At 44.5% G+C, this 14,831-nt stretch overlaps 2 protein-coding genes across 2 annotated transcripts in view; one reads left to right on the forward strand and one right to left on the reverse strand.

Annotated features, from left to right (window-relative positions):
• Window positions 1-14,831, reverse strand: part of MAGI2 (membrane associated guanylate kinase, WW and PDZ domain containing 2) — a 1,211,123-nt gene that overhangs the window by 636,422 nt on the left and 559,870 nt on the right. The gene's annotated exons all lie outside the window — the stretch shown is intronic.
• On the forward strand, window positions 3,383-4,114 carry LOC129335523 (tetraspanin-31-like). Its single transcript, XM_054988146.1, has one exon. It carries the CDS (start codon window positions 3,460-3,462, stop codon window positions 4,078-4,080), a length of 621 nt encoding a protein of 206 aa, XP_054844121.1. The 5' UTR covers window positions 3,383-3,459; the 3' UTR covers window positions 4,081-4,114.

A 14,831-nucleotide genomic window follows, 5' to 3' on the forward strand; every position in this document is an offset into this window, starting at 1 on the left:
ACCAATCGTCATTCACGGTGGGGGTGCTGGGTCCAGAATACTGCCTCCTGTCTCCCACTGGCATGGGCAGTAGTTACCCTAAGCAGACACACTTAGAAGGAACTGCTCCTGTGCCTCTGGAAGGGCCTTCCGGAAGAGGCCACGGGGCTCCGACCTTCCTGCCTTTGGGGCAAGGCTGCAAAACAAAGCTCCTTCTGGAGAGGGGCCACTGCAGCTGAGCCTGGGCACACAAAAAAAGGAAAAGAATACCCACCAGAGGAAGAAATATTAAGTAGTTTTAAATTTATTGTATTGCTGTTATATCATTTTATATATATTACATATTTTAATGTTACATACACACACACACACTCTTTGGATCCTGAGATAGCTCAGGAGAAAGACGGACCGACAATTATTTTAAATAAACAAACACCAAGTACGTGGACTGACTGATGGACCTGAGATTTCCATCTGCTGCCCGAAGAATAAGACCCCAAACCTGACTCTCAGGTCCAAAGACGGAGATCCAACAATCTTATGGGGAGTGAAAAAGCTGAAGGCAAGGGAAGAGTTGAACACGCACAACCATCACATTTCCCCTGATGAACTTTCCCTCCTGAAACTGCTTTTCTAGGGGAAGAGGCTATTGGAGTTTAAATATGTAGTGTGTCCTGACTCACACACACATCCATACTATAGCAATATGGTTTTTTTCTGTCACTGGAAATGTGTATGTGAGGTGAGCAGTCCTTGATCTTCTGGGACTTGAGTGTATCTTCTTGGAACGAATAAACAAGGGAGAGCACAATTGTATGAAATCATGAGAGGCACAGCCTAGGGCCCCTTGGATGGGAAAACTGGCCCTTTGTTTCCGTCAGCTTATATAAGCCTCCAGGCCCAAGGGCCACCAGGACAGTTCTTCCCAGGAGTTTGCTTGCCATCTTGAAAAAAAATCTATGGCTGAAGTGTCAGTGCCATTTCCTTACCACTTTAAAGAAACAAACATGTCAATACTGTACACAAGGAGAAAAGGAACAGAAACGTTTAATATCTGTGAGAAGAATGTAATCATGGCAGAGCAGGCCCCGATCACATCTTTACACTATTCGTCTCTCTTCTAGAAGAGGCTTCCAGAATCTATTGGTTTTACCAGTCTAAAAATTACAGGGTTTTTTTTGCTTAACAGCACATATTCCTTTCCTATAAAATGAGCCCAACTGCCTGCTGTACAGAGCCTCTGCATTCATGCATTCCGAATTGTCCGGGAGGGGAACCAAGCCCCACTGCCAAACTTACTCAGGAGTCTCAGAATGCCCACCTGGGAACCCATGGTGCCAGCACCAGGGAAGGCCAACAGGACAGTGGCAACAGGAGAATGGCTGCAACAGCACTAGGGCAGTCGGCGCCCCTTTGATCGCTGCCAACAGCTGTTCACAGTTTAGATCAGCTAGAGCAATGGGGCAGGGGGGAGTAGAGGCTGCAGATGCAGCCCAAGAGTCCCCTGAGGTCTCACAAGACTGCTCATTCCCATGAACCTTCAAGCGAATGGACTGAGCATGGACAGTCTCCTACCCGAGCCTCATAAGGGGCTTAGAATGAAGCAGGGCAGAAGGAGGTGATCAGGTTCTATTGCCAAGTTTTGTAGGAGAAACCCAATGAGGAGGACGAGGGCAAAGACCAAGACCAAGACAAAGCAGAAGCAGAAGAAGAAGACGAAGCAGAAGACGAAGCAGAGGAGGAAGACAAAGAAGAAGCTGAAGCAGAAGAACCACCACCATGCTACCAGCAGCAGAAGAACTGGAACCAGGGATTGCAACCCCCCCCCCCCATTCTGAGGCTCTGCAAATCCAAGTGGGACAGCAGAGGATGTGACGGACAAGGGAATTGATACAGCAGGGGCATGTATGCCTCTGAACCTCACAAAGATATTGTAAGATCTGGCTCTTAAGGTGCACTGCCCAACACTGGTCTCCTCACTTTCTGTCTGAGCACTGTTGTGGATCCCGAGAACTACAGAGACTTGTTGAGGTTGACAGGAGGTTACAGAGAATCATTGTGAATTAGACCCAAGCAAGCAGGTAAATGGTGTGCCAGTGGAATGGGGCAGAATCCCATAATAACAGATATAAGAACTGTCCTGCTGGATCAGACTCAGGGCTGACTGAGTTCAACAGTCTGTTTTCAACAGGAGTTGCCTTCAGAATGAAAAAGAAAGGTCAGGGCAACGGTCACAAGTACAGCATACATACAGGCGGCTCAAACTTAGGAGTCTCCTAGTCCAGCATTCTGTTCCTCTGGTTGGACAGGGATACAAGAGTGAACATGTGACTTCAGTCAGGCCCACATGCACAAAAAGGGAGCCTTCTAAACGATATTCAAAATGTGGAGTGCAGACAAGGAGAGATCCTGCAAATATCAATAGCAGACCGACTGCATGCTGACCTGGTTACTCCTGAGCAGGGCTTTTTTTCTGGGAAAAGAGATGGTGGAACTCAGTGGGTTGCCGTAGGAGAAAATGGTCACATGGCTGGTGGCCCCGCCCCCTGATCTCCAGACAGAGGGGAGTTGAGATTGCCCTCCGCGCCGCTCGGTGGCGCGGAGGGCAATCTCAACTCCCCTCTGTCTGTAGATCAGGGGGCGGGGCCACCAGCCATGTGACCATTTCCAAGAGGTTCCGGAACTCCGTTCCCCCGCGTCCCCCCTGAAAAAAAGCCCTGCTCCTGAGGAACTGAAGCATCTCCTTCCTCTTGGTTTGCTCAGTAATCCAACATTATCCTTTTTGTGTTCTGTAAGTTTTTAAGCTCTGCAATATAGTCTAATATAGATTCTGCTTCTTTCCTCATTTGATTATAGAATTTGAAATGTTCCACAACGACATTAGGTTTAAGAGAATAATGTTCAGTCAAAAGCTTTTGCAATTCTGTTAAACTTCTGTCTCCAGGCTTCTTAGGATGCAAGAGTGATTATATACCGCTCTTCTAGACAGATTAGCGCCTCACTCAGAGTGGTGAACAAGTTAGTGTTATGATTATCCCCACAATACAGCTGGGGAGCTGGGGCCGAGAGGAGTGGCTGACCCAAGGCCACCTACTGAGCTCATGGCAACAGTGGGACTGCAGCAGTAATCAGTAAGTGAGATGTAGTACTGGAATGTAACACTCTGCTTTATTCTCAACTAACAACAAACTAACATAGAAAAGGAAAGTAAGTAAGAGAACAGTTTAGGGGGTGGAGTTATCCTCCATCCCATAATCAGGTTCCAGTTAACTCTTTACTATCCATTTTACTACATTCCTTTTGCGCCCGAGCCCAGAGTTAACTTCCAGGATCGCCAACTCTGCTTCTGTCTCGAGAGAGCAGCGGCGCGCAGGCGCGTTGGCGGCGGGCTGAGATTTAAAGGGCCAGGAGCAGCGGCTGTTGCCCTTTTTGGGGTGGCTCCCCTTTTTCTGTCGGTCTGGGCGGCGCCTGTGTGGGAAGATGGTTTGTGGGGGCTTCGCTTGCTCCCGCAATGCGCTCTGCGCCCTCAATGTCGTTTATGTGCTGGTCGGGCTCCTGCTGATTGGCGTGGCTGCCTGGGGGAAAGGCTTCGGCATTGTCTCCAGCATCCACATCATTGGAGGGGTCCGTGCTGTGGGGTTCTTCCTGCTTCTCATCGCCATCGTGGGGCTCATCGGCGCGGTCAACCATCACCAAGTCATGCTCTTCTTTTACATGATCATTTTAGGGCTAGTCTTTCTTTTCCAGTTTGGCGTCTCCTGTTCATGTCTGGCTCTCAGCAAAAGGAAAGAGGAAAGTCTCTTGAGCAGTGCCTGGGGAATGCTGGACAACGAGACCAGGAGCACGTGGGAAAAAAGTTTGAACTGCTGCGGCTTCTCTAACAAATCTACCCCAAAAGACAACTGCAATGCGGCATGTTGGAATTCATCTTCTGTGTGTGTCACGTGTGTTACAAAGATGATGGAGCACGCAGACGAGGCCTTAAAAATCCTTGGAGGAGTCAGGCTCTTTTTCAGTTTCACAGAGATTCTTGGAGTGTGGCTTGCGATGCGCTACAGGAACCAGAAAGATCCCAGAGCGAACCCCAGTGCCTTTTTATAGAACCTCCCCTTCCTTCCCTCGTCGTTATCGACATCTCTTCGTATGCTCCTTCCTCCAATTTTAGCTGCCGGTCGAGTTCTTCAAGGAAGCCCATTTCCCATCGCTCAGGAATGATGGAGCCACGTGAGGGAAGGTGGGACTTTGCCACTGCTCCAGTCCGCTGATTGGATGAAACAGCAAAGGTTGCATCCTTGACATGAAGCTTTTGGTAGATGGCAAAAAAAAAAAGTCATTAGTAGCAAGCAACTGAGGACGATCCATGTTTGCCACGTCTCTCATTTGGTTGCTGCTCATAGTTACAATCATCCTTGTGTTTTAAAAATATGCATTTGGGGGGGGGGGGGTTGTGCGTGTGTATACTTTTTTTTAAAAAACGACTTGACCTAGAGCTTCTCTGCAGCGGTCCTCATGGTGCCGAAGCAAATTGCTTGGTCCAGATGCATGAACAGACAAAGCGATGTTTCTGCCACAAGCTGCCTTTCAGAGAATGTGTCAGCCCTTCACACTTTGTCTCTGCTGTGGCAGACGTGAGTAGGTGTGATAAAACACAAGAGTTGCCGCATGAATCAACGCTCCGTGAAGGATTAGGTTCCAGCCAAACGCACCTGGCTGCAGGCAAATTATGGCTGTTGGGTTGTGAAAAGTTCTTTTAAATCTGTAAATTGAAGTAAGTCTTAATGTCCCGATTTGCAGGCCTGGGGTACTGCTTTCCTAACAGGGCAGCAAGGGACCTGTGCAGAGAACAGGATTCCCCCTAAGAGGTGTCAGGTCACCACCTCTCCCAAGGATCCTTAAATGGCTTAAAAGTGGTTGAGCTCTCCCGACTTGTACCAAAAGAATAATTGGAAATGTCGTCTCAGCATATTAAGTAATGTCGCTTTAAAGAAAGAAAAAAAAACTCTGCTTCTGTCTCAGGTGTATTTTTGCAACAAAAATGGGAAAACCCCATTGGGGCAATAATAAAGCTGGACAGACGCAGAGGCTCCCTTGCTTATGAACAAGAATAACCAAATTTCCAGAATCTTGACTGCTTCTCATTCTTAGCATGCTTGCCCTGTGTACATTCAGAAATAGGGAAGGGACAAGTAGAAACCTTACCTGGTCTGTGTCCTTGGCTTTGATGTACTATCTAAGTGCAGATACATCGTCCAAACAAGTTGAATAAGCTTTTTACAACAATATTGAGATTTGGGACCAGCCTTGGAAAACCTTGAAATTTTGCATGACACATAGAGTTTATACCTAGTAGGGGCCTGACATGGAAAGGTGCCAAAGAAAGATTGGGAGAGACAAGTGCGTGAGAGCATGCATGCGCACAGACGCTGTTGCAAAAAAGGCCATGCATAGCTGATCTTGGAAAGGTTCAGAACAAGATTTAGAAGCCTCTGGTGAGGTACAAAAAGGATTTATAAATGCTCAGCCCAGCCAAACTCTCAATAAGGATCTGGATTTGACAGAGCTTTGCTAGTCTCTGTTGCTTGGAGACTCATATGACGACAGGCTGAATATTATACACATTTTGTTTTTTAAAAAATTGACAGTTGGCATGTTTTAAAAATGCAGATTAGCTACGTGTGGATAGACATGACTTTACTCTAGAACAATGATCCTTCCTGAATAACATGCACACCCTGTGCACACTTGAGTAAGTATTCTCCCTTAAATTTAATTCACGAAAGAAGGAAAGATTTAGCCTATAAAGCACCTTTTGCGTCATTATAAAACCAACGTAACCTCTTGCTGGACAGCCACTTTTCTTTATAATGGTAGTAGAAATAATAGTAACAGCATAGAACAAACTAGGGGTGCCAGGTCAAGCCTGCGAGCAGCGGGAGGCTTGGAGGGGGTAATATGGTGGATGATGTCACTTCAGGGGGGAGGAGCCTAAGACACCACTGTTGTCTTATCTCTCCCCCACCACCACTCAGAGCAGTGGCAGGTAACAGGAGTACGGGGTGGGGGAAGCAGAACAACAAAGGGTCTTGTGACACCCTGAAGGCACGCACATCCACAGCTTACTTCAACAAATGGATGAAGATGTCGTGCGTCTGAACATTCCTTCATAAAGTGGGTGATGACTCACAGCAGCTTATTCTTCGATAAAACAGGGGCTTTTTTTCAGCGGGAACGTGGTGGAATGGAATTCCGGAACCTCTTGAAAATGGTCACATGGCCGGTGGCCCCGCCCCCTGATCTCCAGACAGAAAGGAGTTGAGATTGCCCTCCGCACCGCTGAGCGGCGCAGAGGACAATCTCAACTCCCCTCTGTCTGGAGATCAGGGGGCGGGGTCACCAGCCATGTGACTATTTTCTCTAAGGGCAACCCACTGAGTTCCACCACCTCTTTTCCCAGAAAAAAAGCCCTGGATAAAATCATCCCTCTTTTAAGATGTCTCCTGACTAGGGTTGCCAACTCCAGGTTGGAAAATTCGTGGAGGTTTGTGGGTGGACTCTGGGGAGGGTGTGGTTTGGGGATGGAAGAGACATCAACAGGGTATAACACCATAGAGGCCACCCTCCAAAGCAGCCATTTTCTCCAGGGGATTCGATCCCTGTGACCTGGAGATCAGTTGTAATTCTAAGAGATCTCCAGGTCCCACCTGGAGGTTGGCAACTCTGTTTTTGTTTTGGCTGTAGCACACTAACATGGCTGTCCTGCTGGAGTTTGGAGAAGCAGAGACGTGAAAAGCAATGCGGACTTACTTTTTCCTTCCTGGGAAAAATACGCAGGGATAAACTTACCCAATGACATTAAGAGTGACTTGGGTTCTTTGAGAGATAGCAAGCACCAGCTCAGTGCTGTGGACTGGGAGGGTCCTTCCTTTTAGTACTGCTATTAAGTTCTCAGAACACAGAGAGTGTATCTGCACTTGGAGCCACCCTCTTCCCTGTATTGCTAGAAGATGGAGCTAAAAGGCGATAGTATGAAAAGGCCCTGTGATGAAATCACTTCCAAAAAGCGTTCTGGACATACACCAATTGCTCCGCTTCAGAGATATAGGTGGGGGACACCACTGCACTCTGAAAATAAGGTAGGCCCCAGGCTTAGATATGCTTTAGAGAACATCCAATACAAATCCACACCATCACGCTAAGGCATATATATATACCGGGAAACTATCTTCCATAATCTACCTGCATTTTCAAAAGCTGCTGGTCAGATGCAAGGCAAAAAAAAAAAGCCGAACATTACTGGAGTCTGCAAACTAAAATCAGCAGTACTGAAAACCAGCCCTTAAAGGGAGGGGGGTGGATTAGAGAGACTGTGAGATTAAGAGGGTATATCTTAAAGGAAATTCCAACCTACATAAGCGAATCACGTTTGTGGGTTTTACTTTCCTGCCACTGAAGCCTGCATGATTTTCGGTAGCACAAAGGGTTATCAAATTTGGCCCACGGCAGTGAAATAACCTCCCTCCCATCCTAATGTGATACTAAGGGGAAAACACATTTTTCTTCTGCCAGATCCATTTCATTACAAGCTTCCTAGTTTATTCAAAAAGAACACTTATATGAGAAATTGTACTGAAGCCGCCGCTGTCTCAAAATATTTGTCTTCACAATTATATTTCAGGGTATTAGTTCGTGGTACCAGAGAAGTCTTTTTCTCAGTTTGATTTGCCTGTGCTACTGGTACATTGTGGCAAAAAGGTGAAATGCAGAAGGATCTTCCCTTTGTGCGCACTTCAAAGCGGCGGATTGTTCTACATTTCACTTGGCTGTCTCCAGAAAAACACAAGCAAACCAAACGGAAAATGCAGCGTGTGCTCAAGAATATGCAGTGGGGAGGGGTGGAGGAGAGGAGGACACTGGTCAGGTTTAAAACAGTAATAAAAAACCATTTCAAGATACTCTGTTCTTTAATTCTTATTAAATTTGCATGGAGGTTTGTTATGAAATACGACAAAACAAAGAGAAGATAGCGTGAATAGATAATCATTATTTTAAACTTCACAGGGTGAGTGTACCACCACAGTTAAAGTGCATTAAAATCCTGCACCAAAAAACCTCAAATTCTGTACAAAGGAAGAAGGAAGGCCTGTCTATGGTTTTAAGCATAAATTGTTCTGTTTTTAGAATTTTGAACAATGTATTCAAGTACTAATAGTTATAGAAGGAGAAAGGAGTGCCATTAACCACTGATGATCAGCTGGCCTTTCACAACTATCTTTATAACAACAAGGATTAGAAATTTGCCTTTTTTAAAAAAGAAACACTCTAGAGATTCTTGGGAAACTTAATATTGTGTTCAAATCTGCCTTGTATCCTACAGTTGATGAACCACTGGTTTTAAAGCACCAAGGGGAAGTTGCCTTTTTATTCTTTTTGCAGAGAGCCCCTCCTTTCCATCTCCCCTCCCCTCCCCTCTTTCTTTTCTCTTTTTATAAAACGTTAAGTCCATCCCAGGGTCGATGAATCACTAGTTTGAAAGCACCAAGGGGAAATTCCCTTTTTATTCTTTTTGCAGAGAGCCCATACAACTGAATTTGACCGACCTTCCTCATTTTCACCTCCTAGCTAAGTAGAAGAGGCTGGTCAATTTCACTCCTAGCTAGATGGTGCAATTGATGGTTGGTCAGTTTCACTTGCACAGGGCTCTGTGCAAAAAAAAATAAAAAGAGAATTTTGCCCTTGGTGCTTTCAAACCAGCAATTCATTGAGCAGCTGTTCTTTGTAAGACTACACTTCCCAGGGAAGCTTGCAGGACCCAACACGTGCCCACACATATCATGTAGTTTCCCTCTGAGAAGCTAGGCCCAAAGAAAATTCTTGAAAAAAGCCCTGGAGAGCATAAAGAGTATCTCAGAAGTAACTTTTTTTATAGAACAGAGAGGAGATGTTCTATGCTAAGGACAGTTCGCAGAGAGCTTTCCCTCACAATAGAAGCATCACTGTTCTCTCGCGCCAGTCACTTCAAGTTGTCTGTTAATATAATTGCTGAAATGAATGTGCTTTCCTGTACCTTCATTGTACAAAGTTGGCTCTAAATGGCCACCCTCTCCCCAGTCCTTAGCAGCAACAAGCAACAAGCAATGACATCCTTCCCCCCCCCCCCCCGCCACAATGTCAACTTTTCTATTCACCATCATTTCTCTATATTTTAAGACAAGAATATGCAGCAACATTAGGGAGTTGATTTGCAGGGTGGTTCAAAGGTCTGCTCTTAGATATTGGCAACAAATGTGGTATTCTTTAAGAGAAACTGTTTTTTAATACCACATAATGATCGTGGTGAAAGGTGCTCTGAAGAATAAGTATAGGTTCTATAAACACATCTGGACAGATCTTTGATTATTAGGGAAATAAGACTTCTGCTAGTCCAGTGCCTGAGTACACCTCTATTAGTGATTCAAAATCACAGCATCTCACCAAAATCAACTGGAAAAAATGACATCAATAATTCAGCTCTTTTTTAAAAAAATCTCTCTCAGCCTTTTGACTATTCAGAAAATACAAATGATGAATAGACAGGAACAACTTGCACACTGAAATTCATACAACCAGCAACAATTAAGAATGGCATTGTTCATGAAAAGACAGCCCAGGCACTTTTATTCAATGGAAGGGTACATATGGGTTGGCCGGAGCTGCCTAGGCCCCGCCCCCAGAGCTCTATCACTTCAAAGGGATCTGTACAAGACAACACTTCCTTATAACAATTAAAGCTGGACAGGAAACACTTTCTCTGACAACACAGAGGTGGAAGGGCTGACACTAACCCTCACTGCCAATTCTCTGCAGGTGACAGCAAAATTCCCTATATTGGAATGATACTTGAGAGATGTTCACCCCACTCTTCTTTTCCAGCCATCATATCTTTTGCAAAACTTGTTCACATTGGTCACATTCCACTGGATCTGTGACACATGTTTAACTTAGAATCAGAAACTGACATGAATTTCATTTCAGCCTCACAAAGAGCACTAATAAATTCATTACCCCCTGGATGCAATTAAAATACTCAAAATTTGCATGAGCACATGAGCATCATGTCATTTTTCTGCAATGAGAAGGGAAACTGCAACTACAATGTCTGCCAAAAAAGAAAATCCTCTACCTTGGAGGATCTCTGGGCTGATCTTCAGATCAGGGATATTTTCCAGGCATACTTTCCCTTGCCAGATTACCTGCCATTAAAGCTTCTTTGAAATGAAAATTGGCCATCCTATCTATTGATACTGTTTTGAAAGAAGATTGAAGTGGACTGTGCCAAATCACAAAGAAGAATGAAGTGGACTGTGCCAAATCACCTTTCCCAGGACTTTGTTCCCCACAAGGATCCCACCACCCCCTTCACAGGCTAAACCTGTTGCCAACTGCACTTCTTAGACTAGGAAGAGCAACACTGATTCCATGTGTTCAACCTGTCATAGACACTGCCAACAGCGCACTGCTCAAATGATGTATCAATTAGTGGATCTCTTTGAATTGCAATGGAGAAAAAGCAGCATCTTACTCCATTTCTCTGCAATTCTTATCTAGCAAACTGCATTCGAACAGAAAGGAAAAGTTTGATTTAGTATCTGCAACGAGTCTCTGACTTTCTCTCCTAGCTGTGCCAAAGGCTTCTGTGTGTCTGGAGTTTCTGAGCCCCACCCATCCGTTGTAGAAAAACAACCCATTTAATACCTGGTCTTATACAGATTTTATTGATCATTAGCAGTGCTACCTTTGCTGAAGGGTTCCCATAGCTAAGCTTCTTGAGGACAGTAACTCTTTTCAGTCTGGTACCTGCCCCATCTTACTATTACTTCCCACTTTCCCCCTGTTACTTTACATAGTAAAGTTTAAAACAATCAGAATCTGGTCAAAATAACAAAAAAAGGTTGTTAATGTTTGTATAGCCACCTTCCTTCCAACACATCACAAAAATAAACACTTTGTTTCCAGCAAACATAAACTATATTTACAGCATCTAAATAGCCAGTGTTGTAATCCTAAGCACACTTAGTAGAGAATAAATCTCATTGAACTCAGTGGAACTTACTTCTGAGTAGAAATGGTCAGGACTGCACTGACAGTCATTCACCATTCACTTTCTTCTGTAAGTGAATCAGCACTCAGCTGGTTCAACTCCATGACTGCCATGAGCTCAGTAGCAGAGATGAGCACAAAATGGGGGGAAAATGAGTGTTTCACACTCCATGAATCACAAAACACAAACTTCCATGAAATTGCCCCATTTCGTGATATGATTTGTTAGTTTCATGATTCGTCAGAACCTAGGGCACTTCAGCGGCCCCCTTCATACCCAAAGATGCTAAACTTGCAGGGAGATTTCAGCAGGCTGTCTTCCACCCACACTCCCAGTTTGACCAAGGTTTCAAAACGTTGACTGGAACCCACAAAGCTGGGCCCCAGAGCCAGGCACTGGCCCTGAGACTGGGCTTTGAAGGAAGGGCCCCAAAACCACCACATAGACACCTGCCCAGGTGGGAGAGATGCACACAATAAAATCAAAGGAAGAGCAGAGAAAGAATTAAGTATTAATCAAAAGAGCAGAGTAAGAATGAAAAAGAAACAAAGACAAGCAAATTAAAAATAAGGGAGGCCTCAGTCAAGCTAGCCCCCAAAGCCAGGCAAAGGCCTGAGACTAGGGTCTGGTGAGGTGGAAGAAAAAAGGCACCCTCTCCCAAAGACCTTCCCAGCAAGGACAAGTGAGGAAAATAAGAAAGAAGCTTTTCAGTCTCTTTTGAAGCAGCAGCAAATCCAGCCAAAAGCTCCCAACTCCACTCTCTCTCACTCCAAATCCCAGCAACAGATCCTCACTCTCTCTGTGTCAAAAAGCACGAGGCAGAGAGAGGTGCCTTATATAACAAATGCTCACATAGAGCAGAACAGGAGGTCTGTGGTTGGCAGACAGACCTGCCTAACAGGGTTTGGAGGGATGAGATTGGTGTCCCCATGGCTACACAGAAGGCCCATCTCCTCAATTACCTAGGGGATTAACCCCCCTGCTCCTTGCTGTATAGGGCAGAATGGAAACTCTCCAGTTGGCAAGGAGAGCTGCCTATCAAGGTTATGTGGGCTAAGATTGGTGTTTCCAATGGCAACAAAAGATATGCAAACATTCCGGGCCTATGTTGCCTAGGGAATTAATGGATCGGTGCCAGCCTGTCTGGCATCACGAATCATTCACGAATCAAATGAATTGGGCCCAAAACTTGCAAATTTCATGAAAACCGCAGTCCCACAAAATGTGTGTCAGTCCCTGGCAGGTAGGTCCCTCAAGCTCTCCACAGTTAGCACACATGTTCCGGTTGAAGCAACTTTATTGAGATCCATACAATTCAGGGTGTTCACACAAAGGTGGCAATTGGCAGAAGTGACAATTCAAACAAAGGCATTACTAATTATAGGGAAACTTCCCACCCTTCTGGGCCATTGCATTCAGATACAAAACTTCCAAAAGTTACATAGGAACAGCTTAGTTCAGTTTAGACAAAATACAGAATGAAATCATCTCAGTCCCTAAGAAAAGATACATTACTGCCCACAGCTTTGCATCCAAGGACACTTGCTGGAAAAATGAAAGTACATTGTTTCAAGAGATAACAGATACCCCCACTGATTCCCTTGTACATTTCATGTTAACAGTTTAAACACTCTCAGAAGATTAGTACAGTATACAGAATATAACCTTAGAAATGCAGAACACATTAATGGCAGGTATGCTGGCATACATGACAATGCGCTTTGTGAAACATGAATCAGCCTGATTCATCATGAAATTTATAATAAAAATAAAAATAAAAATAAAAATAAAAATAAAAATAAAAATAATAACATTCAATTTATATACTGCCCTTCAGGACAACTTAATGCCCACGCAGAGCAGTTTACAAAGTATGTTACTATTATCCCCACAACAAAACACCCTGTGAGGTGGGTGGGGCTGAGAGAGCTCCAGAGAGCCGTGACTAGCCCAAGGTCACCCAGCTGGCTTCAAGTGGAGAAATGGGGAATCAAACCCAGCTCTCCAGATTAGAGTCCCGTGCTCTTTGATTTGTATTTTGATTCCTACTCAGTAGGTGGCCTTGGATAAGCCACTCATCTCTGCGCAGCTCCCCACTTGTATTGTGGGGATAATAATAATACAGGCTTTGTTCTGATACTGCCTCTGAATAGGACATTAATTTGTCTAGAAGAGTGGTATATAAGTGTAGTTGTTGTTGTTGTTATACTGTGCTATAATCTTTGTATTTTGAAAAAAATAGGCATGTTTTCAATATAACAGCATGGTCAGAGGCTTAGTGAGGGCAGCAGACTAGGCAGAATGGCACCTGTGCTGCTTCTTATTGGTCTGCTGCCTAACACAGTAAAGCATATTCAGGCATTGAATATTATCTGCCTCTTTTTAATCCCCCATTTATATTTATATCTTGCTGGCACAGAATCAGGTAGATAGTTGGAATATGTGGTAGAACTTGGAGCCAGGTGGTTGCTTTGTCAAATCAAACCATTAAGCAGTATGAAATTTTCAAAAACATCGTTTCCAACAAGAGCTGTGAATGAAACACTTTGCAAACTACGTTGTGCATTTTCTACTGCCTTAGTCAGAAGTGCCCTCTTATGAGAAACCAGCAATTCAATAAACCTGCTAGGAAGCAATATATTCCATGATTTCCATTTTGCTGTTCTAACAGTTTCTCCCCCAAAAGTATTTTGTAAATTGTAGGCTGCCTTCTGTTCTCTTTGAGGATGCTCCAGCATGCCGATAGGGAAGCAGACAAATGCCTGAAGGCCACCTCAGTTTGCTTTGAGTAAAAGCCCAGTGCGCATATACCAGAGGCAGCCTGCATGTTAATACTAATATTGGACTTCTAATTGGGAGATGTGGAGCTGGCAGCACTGTTGCAGGCGGGATCTTGCCAGAAATCCACCTTCAAAAACCAGAGGAACACAAGATAGTAAGCTGGCTTGATGTAAGGGGAGAGAGAGGAAAAACCTCCCTTAGTTCATGACATAACAGCAGGCCTATACTGAGACATTTGGAAAGATCTAACAGGGATTTATACTGCTAGACAAAAGTTGGACAGGCACCGTGATGGCCTGGCTGGCAAAAGAAAAGATTAAAGCAACTTCTATTTATTTTTTTCAATAAATGTGCAGCTTCTGTGTTATACACTAGTTGCCTTGCAGTGCCTCCTTGTAAGTTTTAATTATGCAAGTAGAGTAAGTGTGGTGTAGTGGTTAAAGTAGCAGACAAGGCTCTGGGAGAGCCCCGGATCTAATCTCCCCTCTGCCATGGAAGCTCACGGGGTGACCTTGGGCCAGTCACATACCCTCAACCTAATTTATCACACAAGGCAAATTTCTCAGGATCATGGCGTGAGACGACTCTAAAGCCACATATGCTATGATGGTTTTTTCATTCATTCATTCGTTCGTTCGTTCGTTCGTTCGTTCATTCATTTCCCTCCTTTCTGTTTAAAGAACACCCAAGATGACTAACAAATATAAACATCCTAAATTCAAACCTCATTTAACCAACCATTAATAAATAGAGTACTGGTTTATTTAATACACAGAGTGTCAGATTAGGTCCTAGGAAGAGATCTGGGGCTGAGTCTCCTCTCTGCCACGGAAGTTCACTGGAAGACTTTGGTCTCGCCGCCACATTCTCTCAGCCTGACCTACCACATAGGCTATTGTTGTGAGGATAAAGTGGAGGAGGAGAGAACAATGTGATGAGCTGCTTTGAGTTCCAGTTATGGAGAAAAGCAGTACATAAAATAAGCTTCCCCCCC

This window comes from Eublepharis macularius, chromosome 9 (assembly GCF_028583425.1).
Source record: "Eublepharis macularius isolate TG4126 chromosome 9, MPM_Emac_v1.0, whole genome shotgun sequence".
Lineage (NCBI taxonomy): Eukaryota > Metazoa > Chordata > Lepidosauria > Squamata > Eublepharidae > Eublepharis > Eublepharis macularius.